Genomic DNA, 17,647 nt, shown 5'->3' on the forward strand with positions numbered 1-17,647 from the left:
GGGGCCTCTGAATATTCTGGATCACTCTGTATAAAATTTTTCCACCCTCACTGCCAAAATCTCACCCCTTTAGCTCATTCAGTATTCTTGCTGTATGGTGTATTGCCTTTATTTCATACTAATTCACCTTCTGATTTGAAAAGGTGGCTGCGGTGACTAGTCGTGGAATAGGAAACTGGAGCGATTCTAAATCCATTACCACCATAAAAGGAAAAGGTAAATGATCCCAGCATTTGCAGATTTAGAGAAAATATTATAGAAACCCTTTCAAATGACTTTCAGTATGACTGGAAAATGGAGAAGCATAGTTTAGAAAAACATCACACAACTTCCTTCTCCCCAACATACGCACATTTCTGGGTGTCTCTGTAGTGCTTTAGATAGAGTCTTTTTGGGGTGACTGAGTGTCTTTTTCCTCCTAGTATTGAGCGTTTCTTCTAATGCAGACGTACAAAGGGATTTCCAAAGGCCATCATGCGCAGCCCTTTGTGAATAGTCACAATATCTAAAATAGAAGGAGTCCTTCCTTCTCGCCAAAGCTGAAGATGATTTTGTGCATGTTCATTTATGGGGTTTTAAAGAAAGCACCATGCTGACTCTTGTTATTCTCCCAGTGGCACTGGCAAACTGTGTGTAGGTGGTTTTTTATCTTGTACTAGAGCTGATATTAGTAATAACTGATGGCTTGCCAAGGGCAGGACACTCTAGAGTGTTCACTGCTTTGCGTACATCAGCTCATCTAATTGAACAGTCGGAACAACTACCAGAAAGGATAAGGAACTGGAATGAGGTTATGTCACTTGTCCCAGGCCACACAATCGGTAAGTGACAGAGCTAGCACTGGAACCTGATCTGCCTGACTCCAAAGCCTGTGCTCTTAACCACTGTGCTCCACGCTTCTCTCTGGGCTGAGACACATGCAGCCTACTGGACCGCCCTGCTTGCCGGGGGTGGCGGGCTCAGCATCTTGCATGAGTGCCTCATGAGGGCAGAGATCTGGTCTGTTTTTCTCTACTCTATCACGGGCATCTAGTAGAGACTAAGGAAATAATTGATGATTGAGTGAATCGAAGCAGTTAAATGAAGAGTTCTGGCATACTTTGGGAGATGGACTACAACTCATTTTCCAGAGCGGTTTTCCTGACCTTAGCCTTGACACTGGGGACTTGCATTTCTGGACTTACAGGTATTAAAACAATATGGACACTGTGGCATGCAATAGGACTGGAAGATTTTACTTTAACCTAAGCCTATGAGGAATAAGCTCTGGGTCATGGAGAGTCACTATCTAGTCCACTCTAAAATCTGAAGCCTTTGAGATCAGGGCCCAAGGCGGCCAAACGTAGTGCCACCAGATGGTCTTTGGAGCTGAATGCTTGCAGGTATTAGAGAAAGCCTGCTGAATTCACACTCTCCTAGAGTTTTTATTGTTTTATCTCTTCTCTCTACAAAGTCTGTTTCAAAACACTGACCACACATACCAAGAAGGGATGTTGGAAGAGCAACGAAATACATGTACCTTGAATTCCGAAGGCAAAAGTCACAACTGCATTTGAAAGTCTCAGTGGATGGTTGCTTCTCTTTAACTTCTTTTCTGTGATTTTCATGAATCTCAGCTCCTTGCATATATTTGGGCTAGGATTTGTACAGAAGGCAGCTGTGTGCCACATCCAAAAAGTGTTTGTTGTAAAATATCTGTGACCTAGTATCATAATAACGTTTTAAGATGAAAGACAAAGACAGCAGAGGCATCAGCCAGATGCGCCAGGTTAATTGGTGAATGTAGTGGATTAGTAATGACAATGAGAAAAGCCACCGTTCCCTGAGCACTTCTTATACACTAAGCACCGTGCTACTTTTGCTCATGAATGGATCTCTTATTAATCCTTATGAATCCTATGAGATAAGTATCCTTATCCTCATTGTGTAGCTGAGGAAACTGGGGTTTGGGGTGGATTGTGACTTGTCCCTGGTTGCCATGATTATAATTCAAGTCAGCTTTACCATATGCAGCACTTGCACTGTTTTGCTCTGTGTTGGCCACCTGAAGCTTCCAATATCCTTTCTTCTTCCGGTTATTGCATTTTCCTGAAGCCTAGTTTTATTACATGATTGATCATCTGGACAGACCTCTTCAGGCTTTGACACATCTCTTTTGCCACCAAATCTTATCTGCTCCTTTGAGTCTCTCTTGCCCAGTCTATAGAAGGGGCATATGTGTGGAGAGTCTAATATGCAAATTGTCGTTTAAATAATATTTTCTGATAATATTGATCCATTGAGCTCTTTTAGATCATGCTGGGCCAAGCACTGTCAGCCTTCTGGTGGGAAGACCTTCCAGATGACAAGCATTGCGCTCATTGGTTGAACTGAGAGGGTTCTTTTCCTTGGCCACTTCTCCTTGCCCCCTCAACTCTCAGCTTGAGCTCCAGTCTTTTTGAGAGCACCAGTTGGTTTCTAGTTGTTTAGTTGGCCATTTGTGAGGCTATACTGGAAAGGAAGAGAAAGAGAGTATCAGTTGAGTGCTAGGCATCACACATACATTATTTTAGTTAACCTTCCCAGCTCTGTGAAATGCATATAACATCTCTATCTAGGCTCCAGGAAGACAAGTAACTTGCCTAGGTTACACAGCTGCCAGAACAGGAATTCGAACTCAAAGTTTGTCAGATTCCAGAGGCCACATTCTTTCCATTTTGCCACACGCACGTTTACCATTTATGATTTACTCCATTGTCAGCCTTCCGAAAGGACTTGAGATTGGTGGGACTTTGTTAGTGCCAATCAAGATGCCACTCGCGATGAATGATCCCTGTTCCTTTTAGAACCAGGCTGAAGCTGGGCTGTTTTGGGACCTTTACAAAATGGAACTTTTCTGCTTGACCTAATTGCCAGGATAGGCGACTGAGCCAAGATAGTTTTGTGTTCACCAAGCAACTGTGGACCAACCTTAGCTTCGGGAAAACAGTGGTAAAAAAAGATCGATGAGGAACACTGCCAAAGAAATACCCTTTCTTCCCCGACTGAAAGATGGCTTTGTCCATTGAGTTGAAAACTATTAAGTCCTGCCTTCCTCGCTTTTCATCACGTGGCTTCTGTTTTTGAATTCCTTTCTGTTTTCAGTGATCCCACCACCAGATATCCACATTGACAGCTATGGTGAAAATTATCTAAGCTTCACCCTGACCATGGAGAGTGATATCAAGGTAATGTGGGAATTTCAAGCCAGCAGCTGGATGGGGCTTTATTTTGTATGGGAACTGAAAGGACATAGCAGAGTAAGACTGGAAAAAAAAAAACAAAAAAACAGAAACGAACGGCTAGATCTAGTGAAGCTAAAATACCAGAACTAGGATGGTTCCTTCCCCCATGAAGAACAACTTGAGTCTTCACATGTAATTATTCTGCCTCAGCCTGGTGCCTTTTTTCCTTAACCGTATAATTAAATGGTTCACAGCTACAGTGCAAATAAAGAGTTGGTGTTAACAGAATATGTATGCCCTGTAATTTTCAGCTTTATTGGATTTCCTGGTGCTAAGCGCTAATGCTGAGGCGCTCACAGTGGAAGAGCAACCTTCTTGTGGGAGAGTTGGATACCTTGGAAACATATTCACTTTCCATCCACCTAAGATCTTCCTCTTCCAGCACTGCCATCCCCTCTGCATAGCTGACTTTACCATTGTTATCTGTGCCCGTGTGGTTCCTCAAGCTGAGATCCACTTTCCATAGTGTTCCTTCTTATCTGTCCCTCCTCACAGCCTCTCCATTGATGAAGTTGTGTTGGGACAAGTTGGGACAAGCAGCCTTCAGAGTCCTTCTGCCATTTACTTAACTACCATTTAGTGTCATGCCCTTGGCTTCAGAATGGGTTGATATAAGAAATGGCCTTGGCCGGGCGTGATGGCTCACGCCTGTAATCCCAGCACTTTGGGAGGCTGAGGTGGGTGGATCACCTGAGGTCGGGAGTTCGAGACCAGCCTGGCCAACATGGTGAAACCCTGTCTTTACTAAAAATACAAAAATTAGCCAGCTGTGGTGGTGCATGCCTGTAATCCCAGCTACTTGGAGGCTGGGGCAGGAGAATCGCTTGAACCTGGGAGGCGGAGGCTGCAGTGAGTCAAGATCATGCCACTGCAGTCCAGCCTGGGCAACAGAGTGAGACTCTGTCTCAAAAAAAAAAAAAAAAAAAGAAATGGCCTTATGTGCTTCTTGTCTTGTAGTCTTTGATCTTGAAAATATTTTTGTTTATTGTCCCATATTTAAAGATCTTCAGATCAAATCCTTTTATGAGCTCAGGACTTGGAAAAGGTAGTCTTTCCTGATGGGTGGATGTATTTTTTGTAGTTAGACAATGAGATCTAACCAGCCTGTTTTGTATGGATTGGCTTCTTGGCCTTGACTGCAAGGATTTATCTTTAATTTCCATAGCCTAATTATCTTTCCAGTGTTTCCTCTTTCTACCTTTATTAATTGGTTCTCATCCTTTTATTCTTCATTCACTTTTTTGTTTCATTGAATCTATAAATTAAATATGGTCTCATGTTTGTTTTTAGAAGTAGGTGGAGTATAACTAAATATTAGCTAATGGTAGCACAAATAGAATCTGTTTAAAAATTTTAAAAAACAACCTCTTCACTGTAAGAATGAGATACCCAAGGAAAGAACAGAAAAGAGGTGTATTTTTAATCCCGCCTTTTGTATTTAGTGTGCCCCATGACTAGCTGTTCATCTAACATGCTTCTTGGTTCTCGGCAGGTGAATGGCTATGTGGTGAACCTTTTCTGGGCATTTGACACCCACAAGCAAGAGAGGAGAACTTTGAACTTCCGAGGAAGCATATTGTCACACAAAGGTAACACTTTGGTGCTGGTCAGTGTGTGAGCAGGAAGGTGTAAGGCTGGACCGACACTTTCCCGCTGTAGAGCTTGATTGGGGGTGCCAGGGAAGGGGAGGTATTCTCTGGAAACTGTTCTGTGTTGACAGGTTCTTGTGCATTGAGGATCCTATAAGTGTGCTGCTGATCCTAGGCAGAGGGATTCACTTGGTGGCCCCTCGAGCCCTCCTCCAACCTCATGACCCTTAGTGGAAGTTGGGGGCCATAAGGAGGAAAATTGGACAGAGGCAAGACTAATTCTCTGCAGATGAGTTCTGATTTCCAAAAGAAAGAGTTCTTAGATGTAGACAGTTACCTGTCTGTCCTTTCTAGTCTGGTTCACTCTCCCATTGCTAATGAGAGGCAGCAGAAGGCCTTATGCATAACTGGTGTTCAGTAAATACATGTTGACTGGAGGAATGGACAACAAACTAAGGGAGGAGTGGTCCAGTCCCTGTTACGTATGTACCAGCAGCAAGTCTCAGCTAAAATTCCTCTATCTAAACACGTGCTAAAGGATGGATTTTAATTTATTTATAAGTGGCAAAAGCTGCCTGTAACTGTTGAGAATGACTTGGGAGCTTCTTCCTGTCTCCTTCTTCTAGGCTGTGAAGCACTTTCAGTCATGTTTTTATTTAGTCCTTGTCGTAGCCTTATAAAATAGAGACTACAAATGTTTTATTGTTACTTTTTCTTTTTTAACTGAACGTCTACAAGGTGCCCGAGGAGGTTGTTATTTTGACTCTTGCACATTGAGCACCTACCATGTACAGGCATTTACATAGGCATTCTATGCATATTATTTACATAACCCCAAGTATAATTCTGTGAGATATGCCCACTTTACAGAGGCAAAACTGAAGTTGAAAGAATAAGTCATACTCTCAGATGGTGGCAGAGCCAGGATTGGAACCCACATCTTTCTAACTCCAGGGCCTGTGATCTCATGGCCGTAGTGTTGCCCCAGTAGAAACTGGCAGAGTCAGGAGCAGAAGCCTTAACTAGCTGTTGTCTGAAATCTCTTAGGGCTAGCGCGATGCTAGGCATTATGCCAAGCACTTTCTAAGCATTTTCTTTCTTTCTTCCTGCCAGCCAGCAGCTGCTGTAAGTGCTGTTGTTTTTTTCTCCATCTCACAAACAAGGAAATAGAGAGTTTAAATACTTTACCCAAGGTTATACAACCACAAAGTATAGAGTCAGGCCTTAAACCCCAGTCCTTCTGATTCCAAAGGCTATCCTGTTAGCGTAGCCTCCCCCTTCTCACTTTGCTTTTTTTAGTTTTAATAGCATTTCCTCTGATTAGAAAGGCTATACATATTTGTTTCAGAAAATTGAGAGAACAAAAAGTGTAATGAAAATTAAAATTGCCTGTAATTTCACTTTTACATTTCAGATATCTTCTAATATATTTTTCCGTGGATTGATCTCTTTATATCTTTTTTCTAAAATCAGAATAATGCCATATATAGTATTGTATCCTGCCCTTTTCACTTAACATAAAATTGTGAGAATTTTCCGGTGTCATCAGATGTTCTTGAAACAACCTTTAGTGCCTGCACAGTAGTTCATGGAATGCACATTATTTAATTATTATCCTGTTACTAGACAATCAAATTACATTCAGTTTTTTCCTACTGTAACACTGTGATGGGGATCCTTGTTAAACACACTTTTGAGTCTTTCTCTGACTTCATGGGATAACTGGATTGAAGGGTATGATTTTCAAGGTTCTTGTTATACAAGGCCAAATGGCTTCCAGGAGCGTTGTACCAACTCCTATCCGCAGATGGGCAGCTTTAAAGAAATTACCCAGTGCCTGTGCAGTATGTTACGTACCGTCATCATCAGTACATAAACGTTGAATGAATTTGTCGTCTAATGACAGTCCTACAGCACATGGGACTCATTTAAATGAAGAGATTACTATTTTTTAAAAAAAGAGTGCATGTACCAAGACACGTTCTTGACTCACACCCCAACTTCCTCCTGGAATCTCCTTTTCCTGTTTTCACAGTTGGCAATCTGACAGCTCATACCTCCTATGAGATTTCTGCCTGGGCCAAGACTGACTTGGGGGATAGCCCTCTGGCATTTGAGCATGTCGTGACCAGAGGGGTTCGCCCACCTGCACCTAGCCTCAAGGCCAAAGCCATCAACCAGACTGCAGTGGAATGTACCTGGACCGGCCCCCGGAATGTGGTGAGTCAGCCAGAATGACCGTCACAAAGTGAGGGTGGACTGTCCCCTAATGCTACGCCACCACACAACTCCAGGGCTTTCCTCTCTTTTGCAAATGTTCCAGTGCCCCTGCTGCTCTTGGATATAGGCCTTTCTTTTTCCTTTGTTTTCATATGTGCATTATGATTCACTATGATCAGATCTGTGCTCCTTTTTGAGTCTACTGTTTTACTTTCCACTCCTCCCCAGTGTGTCCCCTTTGCTTTTAGATCGACTGTCCCAAGGCTCTTGGCACATTTGTCCCCCTCTTGCCTCTGTACTTGGCTTATGCCCTTTCTCCTCTTTGGTGTCCTTCCCTCCTCTTGCTATGCAAGAAAATCCTCCCTTCTATAGTTGATCTCTCTCCTTATGAACTCCTAATATATTTATAGTTGCTTCCATATAGCATGATATTTCATTAAATACAGCTTTACCCTATGTGATAATTTTTGTCTGTTACTCTTACCTTCCTAACTAGTTTGTAAGTTCCTTGAAGGGAAGGATTGTTTTCTGGATTTTCTTAATGGAAAGGCATACAGAAGTAAATTTATAATAAGAAATCAGTAAATCCTTAGTGACGAGTGGAGGAACTAGCCTAGGTCTGGTCTTCTGAGGATATCTTCAGTGTGCATTTGGCATAGGGCTGATTCATAGCGAAATAACCAAAGTTTGCAAGTAATGTCTGTAAAATCAGGGAAGAAGATATTCCTTTCATTGGTTCTGTGGGTAAATATTCCCATTTTGCCAGCGAGGAAACTAAGGCTCAGTGAGGCGAAGTAACTTGCCAGAGTTAAAGTTCTCACAAGCAGTAGACTGAGTTTCAGCTCAGGTCTGGCTAATTTAACAGCCTCTGCTCTTTTGTGTGTCCCAGCACCTGATGCTGAGGCGGGGACAGTGATGAGAAGCCCTGACCCATCCCCGGAGCTCTCTTTTACCTGGAAGTTGAGTCTACTCCTAAAGAACCCTTTCTTTCCATTTATATACCTGGCAGTACATGACCGCTTCATCACCCCAAACTATCTGTCCATAGTAGGGCAATTGCACAGAACACTGAAGCCTGACTTGATTTAGGGTCTCTAATTGTGCAGGAAGTTGGAGGAGGCTTCCTGCACCTCATCTCAGCTCAGGCACTGGTCACACTAAAGGTGGCTTTCAGAGGTGAGAGCGCAAATGAGACCACTTGTAGGAAGCTCTCTGCTTCTGCCCCTCTTTAGTTCACTGAGGACCCTGGCAGCTCTCATGATTTTCCTGTCTACTGTGAGAAGTGCCATTGTCACTGTGCATGTGGAGAACCTCTCATCCCTTGGCTCCCGTGGCTCTGTGGACCCCTTTCCTCTCCAGAGACACCCCATCCCGGCCGGTCACCAGCCTTGTCCTCGGTGATGTCATCCTACCTCTGTACTCTAAGCCCCCACTTGGCCTACTCCCACCTTATGCTTTGCAGCTCCACTTGCATTTGCTTTGGGACCCCTTTGAGTCCCTCAGCGCTTCTCTTTCCTACATCCTCCCAGGCGATCACCCACTTCGGGGCTTCCCTTCGTGTTTCTCTGTGCTCTCCCGTCTGTCTGTCCTTTTTCAGCTGTCAACAAAAAGAGTCAAACTCTGTAAAATATATGAAAAGATTTATTCTGAGCCAAATAGGAGTGACCATGGCCCGTGACACAGCCCTCAGGAGGTCCTGAGAACATGTGCCCAAGCTGGCCGGGATGCAGCTTGCTTTTACACATTTTAGGGAGGCATGAGACATCAGTCAAATACATTTAGGAAATACACTGGTTTGGTCCAGAAAGGCAGGACAACTCAAAGTGGGCATGGGGAAGGGGGGTTTCCAGGCTATAGGTAAATTTAAACATTTTCTGGTTGTCAATTGGTTGAGTTTGTCTAAAGACCTGAGATTGATAGAAAGGAGATATTCAGGTCAAGATAAAAGATTGTGGAGACCAAGGTTCTTTTGATGTCTTTTAGTGGCTGCCCTTAGGGGAAATAGATGACAAATGTTTCCTATCCAGATCTTTAAAAGGTGCAAGACTTTTAGCTAATGTCTTTAGGATTGGGAGGGCCTAGAAGAAAATGATCTAGCTATGTTAATAGAGATTCTTTACAGATGCGAAGTTTCCCCCACAAAGGACAGCTTTTCAGGGCCATTTCAAGATATGACAAATAAACATGTTTTGGGGTAAAATATTTTGATTTTCTTCCTTGTCTCATAATGTTATGCCAGAGTCAAGTGGAAAGTAAGTCACGATATATAGGATTAAATAAAACCCATCTGATGAGAATTTATGGTTTGTAGGACATGACTCCCCAGACCACTTAGATAGGAATTTGGGCAAGATTTAAAAAATCAGAGCTTAGTCCTCACAGCTGCTGAGCAGTGTTGGAGAAAGTCACCCTGTTGCCTGGGACTTGGAAATCCCTTTGTGGATCCCCGCTCAGTTCCTGCTCATGCCATGGATCCAGCAGCCCCTACAGTTCTCATCAAGCCCCTGTCTTACATGTGCACATAACTCTTGGAGAAAATTCTCTTTGATTGTGCCTTACAAAGAAAGCTTCCTCAGCTTCCACCCTCCAGTTATAAACTCCCTTGGCTTCCACTTTCTGCTGTAAGCTTCATCCCATTCCCACTTCCCTGCTTGAAACTCTCTCAGTTTCCAACATTTACCAGTTAGGACTAAGCAGTGATGCATAGAGCAGAGGAAGTGACAGTAACAGTGGCTTTGAACAGTTTATTTCCTCTTGTAATTAAAAGAAGTTTAGAGTTGAGTGGTGCAGGGCTTCTGTCGTGGCAGCACTATTTGATCGGGCACCCGAGCCCTGTCATCTCCAGCCTGTGGCATGCGTCTTCAAGCCCACCTCATGGTGCAAGAGGCCTCCTGGGGCTGCAGTCATGATCTGTATTCCAGGCGGCCGGAGGGCAGGAAGAAGGGCTCCTCCCTCTGTTGTAATGAGCCCTCCTAAAGCTTTCTGTGTGACACTTCTGCATCTCAGTGGCTGGAAGCTCCTTGTCTAGCCTCTCCTAGCTTAGGGAGGTGTGCAGTGTAGACTTTTTCCAGGCAGCAGTTCTCAATCAGAACGAGAGTTCTGAGGAAGAAAGGGAGGATGGGTACCTGCTGGACAGCCAGCCGTGTCTGCCCTCCTTCCCTCCCTCCACATACTTCCTGGGGTGTTCGCATCCACTGTGCAAGCTCTCATGGCTTTCCTTCCCACTCAGTACATCCCCTTGGAGCCCACGTCTGTGCTGCCAATGGTAGAATGACACCCCCTCTTTCATAGCCCCCCCGTTCCCTGGCTCATCATGTGGGTTTCTGGTGTAGCATCTAACACTCTATGTTTGCCACTTGTTATTTATAATTATGTATGTTTTTCTTCTCTGCCCGCCTCTCCTCCAGAAGGAGCTCTTTGAGGACAGAGACCACATCATATTTATTTTTGTAGCTCTACATGCAGTGCCTGGCCCAAGTGCCTTCTCTGTAAATGCTGTAAATGTAATAAATGTTGAATGAAGACTTCTCTGTGAGCTCTTTTGAAGCAGTTCCAGGGTCTTAAATTGGGGACTTCAAGGAAATGAGATCATCGGCCCATGAGCTGATGTCCTCTTCCATTCTCTGCTTTTACCAGGTTTATGGTATTTTCTATGCCACGTCCTTTCTTGACCTCTATCGCAACCCAAAGAGCTTGACTACTTCACTCCACAACAAGACGGTCATTGTCAGTAAGGATGAGCAGTATTTGTTTCTGGTAAGTTTCCCGTACCATTTCAGTTTTTTAAGGGATGTCTTAAGTCCTGGGCTTTAGTCTCAACCCAGGACCTGGGGAGCTCGCATACCTGGACTCCAGGATCGATGTGTGTGACGAGAGGCTGCTTCCTCTTCTTCATAAGCATCATCAGGTTCTTGCTTGAAATACAGAATGAACGGCCACTTTCACCAACTGCAGCTCCGTTATGGAGGATTGATAACTTGGCAGATGATCACATGTATAGATAAATCAAAAACTTTTATCAGGTTCCACTTCTAGGAATTTAGCCTACCTACTTTTATGTGTGTGCCAAGATATATGGAGAAAGATACTTGGTACATTATTATTACTTATGATAGCAAAAGATGTGAAGCAACATAAATGTCTATGAAGAGAGGACTGGTTAAACATATTATGGTTTATTCATGCAATGGAATACAGGGCAGCCATTCATAAGAAGTATGACAACTCTAAATGTACTGATAGGGAAAAATCTCTAAGCTATATATTATTACATGAAAGAAGCCAAGAGCATAATATGTGTGCCATTTTCTCAGTTGTATAAAAAATATTTGAGGAAGATAGGCTTCATATACACATGCATATATGTGTAAGGATACATGTACATACATATCCGTACTTATATATGCATAGGGCATTTCTGGAAGGAAGCACAAAAACTCTTATCACTGGTACCTCTTAGAAAATGATTTGGGGTAGGTGGGAAATTATTTTATATTTTATGTTCTTTTGTACTAACTGAATTTTAATTGTTGTCATTATTTTGTTGAAAAAATACTTTAATGAAGATTGCATAAGGCCATGATATATTTTTTTCCTACGTGTGTCCTTGGGCTTTAGGTCCGGGTAGTGGTACCCTACCAGGGGCCGTCCTCTGACTACGTTGTAGTGAAGATGATCCCGGACAGCAGGCTTCCACCCCGTCGCCTGCATGTGGTTCATATGGGCAAAACCTCCGTGGTCATCAAGTGGGAATCACCGTATGACTCTCCTGACCAGGACTTGGTGAGTGGGCTGGGCTTCTAGGCCTCTTTGTTTATTCTTGGCATGGTTAGGATGGGGTGGGATGGAAGGGGGTCCTCTAATGGGGCAAGAAACACAGGCCTGGCTTCTGGCGCTCAGCAGGAGGTCTCTCTCCCATTTCTATCTGACCAAAGATGGGGTTCATATAGGGACCTCTTCTTAGTTGGCACTTCTCCATTATTCCTAGCTGCCATTTTGGTTTGTCCCTCTTTCTTCTCCGCTGCTCATATTTCCTTCCCTGACCCTCTCACACAGGGATTAGCAAACAAAGGACTGCAGGCCAAACACAGTCCATTGCCTATTTTTTTTAAATAAAGTTTTATTGGAACCAAGTCATGCCTATTTGTTTATATATTATATCTGACCACTTTCGTGCAATGATCAGCAGAGTTGTTGTGGTGGAGACTATCTGGTCCTCAACGCCTACAGTATTACTGTCTGTGGACCCTTACAAAAAGTTTCTGATCCCTCTTTAAAAGGAACATTGATCCTAAACAAAACAAAAAAACTGCCATTCTTTCCTTGCTCTGGGCTGCTCTTCCCTCTCTCCTCTCTCCACTCCCCTTCATCCAGCGGTGGTTGGTTTAAAATGCTTGGTTGCTAATACTCCTCTCAACTCTCCACTTCCTTCTCATGATTGAATTTCCTGTGCTTACTATATGCCCTGTTATTTTCCCCTTGCCTCCCTATACCTAGAAGCAGCCTGGGAGAAACTAAGTAGAGCCTTGCCCTTTAGAGCCAGGATTGAACACTTTGGTTCATTCTCTCTCCACCAACAACATCCATGAACTATTGCAGTGGTGGAGATGTGGAAGTTGAGTACTGAGTTTGGATGTGCTTGCTTGTTCCAACCTACTTGCTGATGTCACGATAAATGTGGCCTTCCCTAGAGGGTTAAAAAAAATTTTAATTGATAACTCTATGTGCAATTCTATGAGTGAATAGTTATTTTAAGATTGGATCTGGTCACTCCAAAGGCCTTCCAAAGAATGGAGTCGGATTTCGGGACTCAAATTATTGTTGCTGTGGGTCCCAGCTATTAATACACTGCATTGTCCGCCATTGAACTACAAAGAGTGAAAAATGTCAACTTTCTGATTATCATTCACATGTTCTTTTTTGGTCCTAGTTGTATGCAATTGCAGTTAAAGATCTAATAAGAAAGACTGACAGGAGCTACAAAGTAAAATCCCGTAATAGTACTGTGGAATACACCCTTAACAAGTTGGAACCTGGCGGGAAATACCACATCATTGTCCAACTGGGGAACATGAGCAAAGATTCCAGCATAAAAATTACCACAGGTAAGCAGGAGAGAGGTTAGAGGTCTTCTCACACAGCCTGCCCTCAGTGCTGTGCCGCTAGACCTGCAGAGACAGACTTTTCATTAGGCGTTTCACAGGGAGTGCAAACGCTGCCCTTCAATATCCCTACCGGGGCAGCGTAGCGCAGAGGCTCCAGGGTCTGGGCCGTGGCGTGGTGGCCAGGGCACGGTGGGCTGGGGGAGTGGCTATCGTTTTCTGTATTTTCTAAGTCTTTTTAACTCCCGTCGCTTGTTTTGATATTACTAAAGGAAAAGAGGAGGGATGCCCAAGAGAGGAAATAAAACTGAATAGTTACCACTAAGACCGAGTGCTGTATCTGAGAATCTGGATGACAGTTCTCAGTGGTCCATTGTGGCAATCTGACATGTTGAAATGGAGGGAGACCCACAGCCGGGCAGTAGATTAAAGGTCTGTCAGGCTCAAGTTCAGAGAGCTGGTAGCAAGCTCAGTTGCTCAGACAGCAGCAGGTATTGTTGGGAGTTTTGATATTGGGTAATGGAGGCCCAGCCCCATTTATGCTGGTGGTGTGCAGTGGGCCCGGGCCATGTGCCATTGTCACTCCAGTGTCCTGTCTTCAGATGGAACTCCTTATCCCATCCCATTCCTTCCTCACCACCCTTCTACCCCACCCCATTTGTTTTTGTACACCCTTGGTTACAAGGGCTATTAAGTACTGTCCAAATTTCTTGGCTAAAGATGTTATAACAACAATAAAAGAGATGCCAATTAAAGAATATCTACCATGTGCTAGGTTCTGTACTCAGCTAAAGATGTTATAACAACAATAAAAGAGATGCCAATTAAAGAATATCTACCATGTGCTAGGTTCTGTACTCAGCAATCTATGTGTTTAATTTTTTCTGTAGCCCAGCCCTCCAAGGCTAGCATTATTTAATCTCTCTTTGACAGACAAGAAAATGGAGTTTCAAATGTATATCCACTAACCGCATCCCATCTCATCTTTAATTTTCAGTTTCGTTGTCAGCACCTGATGCCTTAAAAATCATAACAGAAAATGACCATGTTCTTCTGTTTTGGAAAAGCCTGGCTTTAAAGGAAAAGCATTTTAATGAAAGCAGGGTAAGTTCCTCCCTCATTCTCAATGACTTTGGAAATTTAATTGAAATGCTGTTTCAGAGATGAGCTCGTTAACAGCATGCTGGCATAGATAGTGTAAAAAAAAAAAAAGAAAGAGAAAGAATAGGACGTGGACATGAACTTGAGAATTAAAGGACCATTTTCAGTGGGATTGCTAATTAGCAAAATGTTTATATACTGCCCATTAAAGATGAGAATCTCTGCACTAAGCACTTTTCAATCCTGACTTGTCTTCCCCTGAAGAAAGACAAATGGGCTGGAGGCCATGCTGTGCTTCCCGCAGAAGCTGCAGCTGGGCTGGGGCTCAGGGTGTTAAACCAGGAGCCCCGCCTATTCCACACTTGCTGAGGGCGGGACTGTGGCTTCAGTACCAGGAGTTGAGCTGCACTCTCAGCCTGGCATCTCAGCACTCTCTTCCCAGATAAATTACAGGGAGCAGGAGGTACTTGAAGATACTGTGCTGACTTATGAAGAACACCTTGGTTTTGCTATTGGTAGGCCAATATGGTATTCACAGCAAAAGACAGGGGAAGGGGAGTGAGACCTGGGAGTAGATTTACCACCCAAGGGTGGACAGATTCTTGAGTAAAGCTGGGTTGGCCCCAGTGACAGCAAAGCCTTTGCTAAACAGGAATGTGATGAATCAACTATGGCTACCTGGAGATGCAGCATAGGCAAAGAGCCATGGGTTCTAAATAGTCACTGTGCAATGCCAAAGCAAAGTGAAATTAAAATTGGAAAATTCTCACCACACACTCTGTGAGAATTCTCATAACTCTTGTAACTATGACATCTAAATGGCTAATATCCTTAAATATAAGGAAAGCTTTCAAGTAAATTCAAAATGGAAATATTCTAATTTTGAAGAAGGTACATGTAACAAAGCGGAAAATTCCAGCAGCAGTAAGCAAAAGGAGAAAAGTTCAACCTCACCAGTAATCTAAATAACAAAGAGGTAGCCCTCTCATGTTAAATTGGTAAAGATTTGCAGGGAAGAGTATAACCGGTATGAATAATAGTTGGGGAAGTAAACATTCTGGGAATATAAATTGGTTCAAACTCAAGTAAGGCTCTTGGGTAATATCTATCAAAAATGTTAAAAGTGTTCACACCCATTGATCCAGCAGTTGTAGGATTTACTCTAAAGAAACAATGTGCATGAAGAATTTATGTATAGTATTTATGACAGCAAGAAAGAGGAAACAGCCAAGATGCCGAACAGAAGAGGATGAGTTAAATAATGTATGGGTGGTTGATGTTGTGTAATCTAAATTATTTTCTTTATAACCTTATGTATTTTACAAATGATCGACACCAGATATATATTAGGTGGAAGGTAATAACGCTGGCTTATAGGAAAGAATGTGGGGATGAGATTCCGGGCAGGTATTGGGAATCTCAGTTCAGCAGCCAGTTGCCATTAGGGGATCCTTCCTGGGTGGCTGGAGCCCAGCTCTTAGGTTAAGATTCTAGGTTAGTATTGCATTCCTAGCGGAGGGTCTGGCATAGGCATAGCGTATCCTTCTTCCCTTCCCCTGACAGGGAGTTCAAAGAATTATATTAGTCCGTTTCCACAGTGCTAATAAAGACATCCCCGAGCCTGGGTAATTTATAAAGGAAAGAGGTTTAATTGACTCACAGTTCCACATGGTTGCAGAGGCCTCTCCATCATGGTGGAAGGCAAAGAGGAGCAAAGCCACATCTTACATGGCGGCAGACCAAGAGAGAATGAGAGTCAAGTGAAAGGGGAAACTTCTTAGAAAACCATCAGATCTTGTGAGACTATTCACTACCATGAGAACAGTAGAGGGGAAACCGCACCCATGGTCCAGTGATCTCTCACCAGGTCCCTCCCACAACACGGGAGAATTATGGGAGCTAGAATTCAAGATGAAATTTGGGTGAGGACACAGCCAAACCACATCAAGAATAGATAGGTCAGTGGTATTAGGATCAAGAGACTGTGATTATGCAAGGGGGCCCAATACGTGGCTAGAGAAAAGTGATGGAGTCTTTTCAGGGGGATGGTGGAGAGTGTCAGTAGCTTTGACACTGGAATAGTTGGGGATCAGCAGAGAAGTCAGGTTGTCAGCGTTCATCCCAGCTAGCATCCTGGGCCAGGGCTGTCCCCAGGGTGACTTTTCCCAGCACCAGAGTCCAGGGCTCTAACTAGGAAGACATTTCATCCTCTCCTCCAGTGAACAGGGGCCTGAGCCGGCTGCAGTGCTTCTTATTTCAAGGCCAGGTTGTTGGGGGGCTGAGATAGGCTCAGAAGGAGCTAGAAAGCAGGGAGACAGGAAGTGAGCCGACAAGGTCATTCCTACATACTGTTCTGGGGACAAATGTCCTGTCTTTTCTAATTGCAAGTTCCCCTTTCTCACCCCATTGCTGGAGTCCACTGCGACCTGGATTTATTATTAGTCAAATTCCATTATGGCAAACTGTTCAGATTCTTGGTAGCATTTAATATTGCTTGAGACAGGCAGACTGCTGAGCAAATCTCTGAGTGTGGCTTTGTTAAAATGACTTTCCTGAGGGCCACAGTTCACATTTCCACAATATAGCTTGTAGGGGGAGGGTGTGGTAGTTATTTGAGATATTGGAGATGAGCAAATTTTCATTTTCTGAATCCAGTATCTCAGTGGTAATGTAAAAAGAACAAGGAGAAACCCAGGGCGCTTTCACATTTGTAGCAACCCGCAGTGAGGAGCTCACACAAAGCTAGAACCAGTAATAGAGGCTGTCAGTTTCCATATTCGACTTCCTGAGCAATCTCTTGTGTTTGTTTTCAGGGCTATGAGATACACATGTTTGATAGTGCCATGAATATCACAGCTTACCTTGGGAATACTACTGACAATTTCTTTAAAATTTCCAACCTGAAGATGGGTCATAATTACACGTTCACTGTCCAAGCAAGATGCCTTTTTGGCAGCCAGATCTGTGGGGAGCCTGCCATCCTGCTGTACGATGAGCTGGGGTCTGGTGAGTTGTGGTTGCTGCCCGTTTCTGTCTCCAATTCTGGGGAAATAGCAAGAATGTCGTATGGTTTGATGACCATGTGTCTTTCTAAAACACATTGAAGATATTCTCGCTTAAAAGAAAATCACTTATATATCAGTTTGGTCAAGTAGTGATGTATTTAACAAATACTTCCTGAGCTGGGCATGGTACAGGAAGCTGAGATTACAGGGGGACCGGATTCTGAACATAAAGTGCAAGAAAGGCAAGGCTTTGTTTAAAAAGGGAAACTCTAGGTTCACAAAAGTTTCGTTTGTTTTTTCGGGGACTTCTCAGCACCTCTAACATGCTAAAATATCCTGTGGGTCTCCAAGCCAGTAGATCATCTCCT

At 43.5% G+C, this 17,647-nt stretch overlaps 1 protein-coding gene across 8 annotated transcripts in view; it reads left to right on the top strand.

Moving 5' to 3' along the window:
* SORL1 (sortilin related receptor 1) overlaps nucleotides 1-17,647 on the top strand; it is a 180,561-nt gene that overhangs the window by 154,900 nt on the left and 8,014 nt on the right. For 6 of the 8 annotated variants that reach the window (XM_054441732.2, XM_063671512.1, XM_063671513.1 and 3 more), the window contains 9 exons: nucleotides 144-216; nucleotides 3,124-3,206; nucleotides 4,756-4,852; nucleotides 6,888-7,072; nucleotides 10,709-10,828; nucleotides 11,690-11,854; nucleotides 13,002-13,176; nucleotides 14,171-14,277; nucleotides 17,088-17,280. In XM_054441732.2, coding sequence (XP_054297707.1) covers nucleotides 144-216; nucleotides 3,124-3,206; nucleotides 4,756-4,852; nucleotides 6,888-7,072; nucleotides 10,709-10,828; nucleotides 11,690-11,854; nucleotides 13,002-13,176; nucleotides 14,171-14,277; nucleotides 17,088-17,280 — 1,198 coding nt within the window. Of the gene's footprint in view, nucleotides 1-143; nucleotides 217-734; nucleotides 1,050-3,123; nucleotides 3,207-4,755; nucleotides 4,853-6,887; nucleotides 7,073-10,708; nucleotides 10,829-11,689; nucleotides 11,855-13,001; nucleotides 13,177-14,170; nucleotides 14,278-17,087; nucleotides 17,281-17,647 lie in introns of those variants that run through there. The other 2 variants (XM_063671515.1, XM_063671516.1) reach the window with 2 other exon arrangements.

The sequence above is a fragment of the Pongo pygmaeus genome, chromosome 9 (genome assembly GCF_028885625.2).
Source record: "Pongo pygmaeus isolate AG05252 chromosome 9, NHGRI_mPonPyg2-v2.0_pri, whole genome shotgun sequence".
Lineage (NCBI taxonomy): Eukaryota > Metazoa > Chordata > Mammalia > Primates > Hominidae > Pongo > Pongo pygmaeus.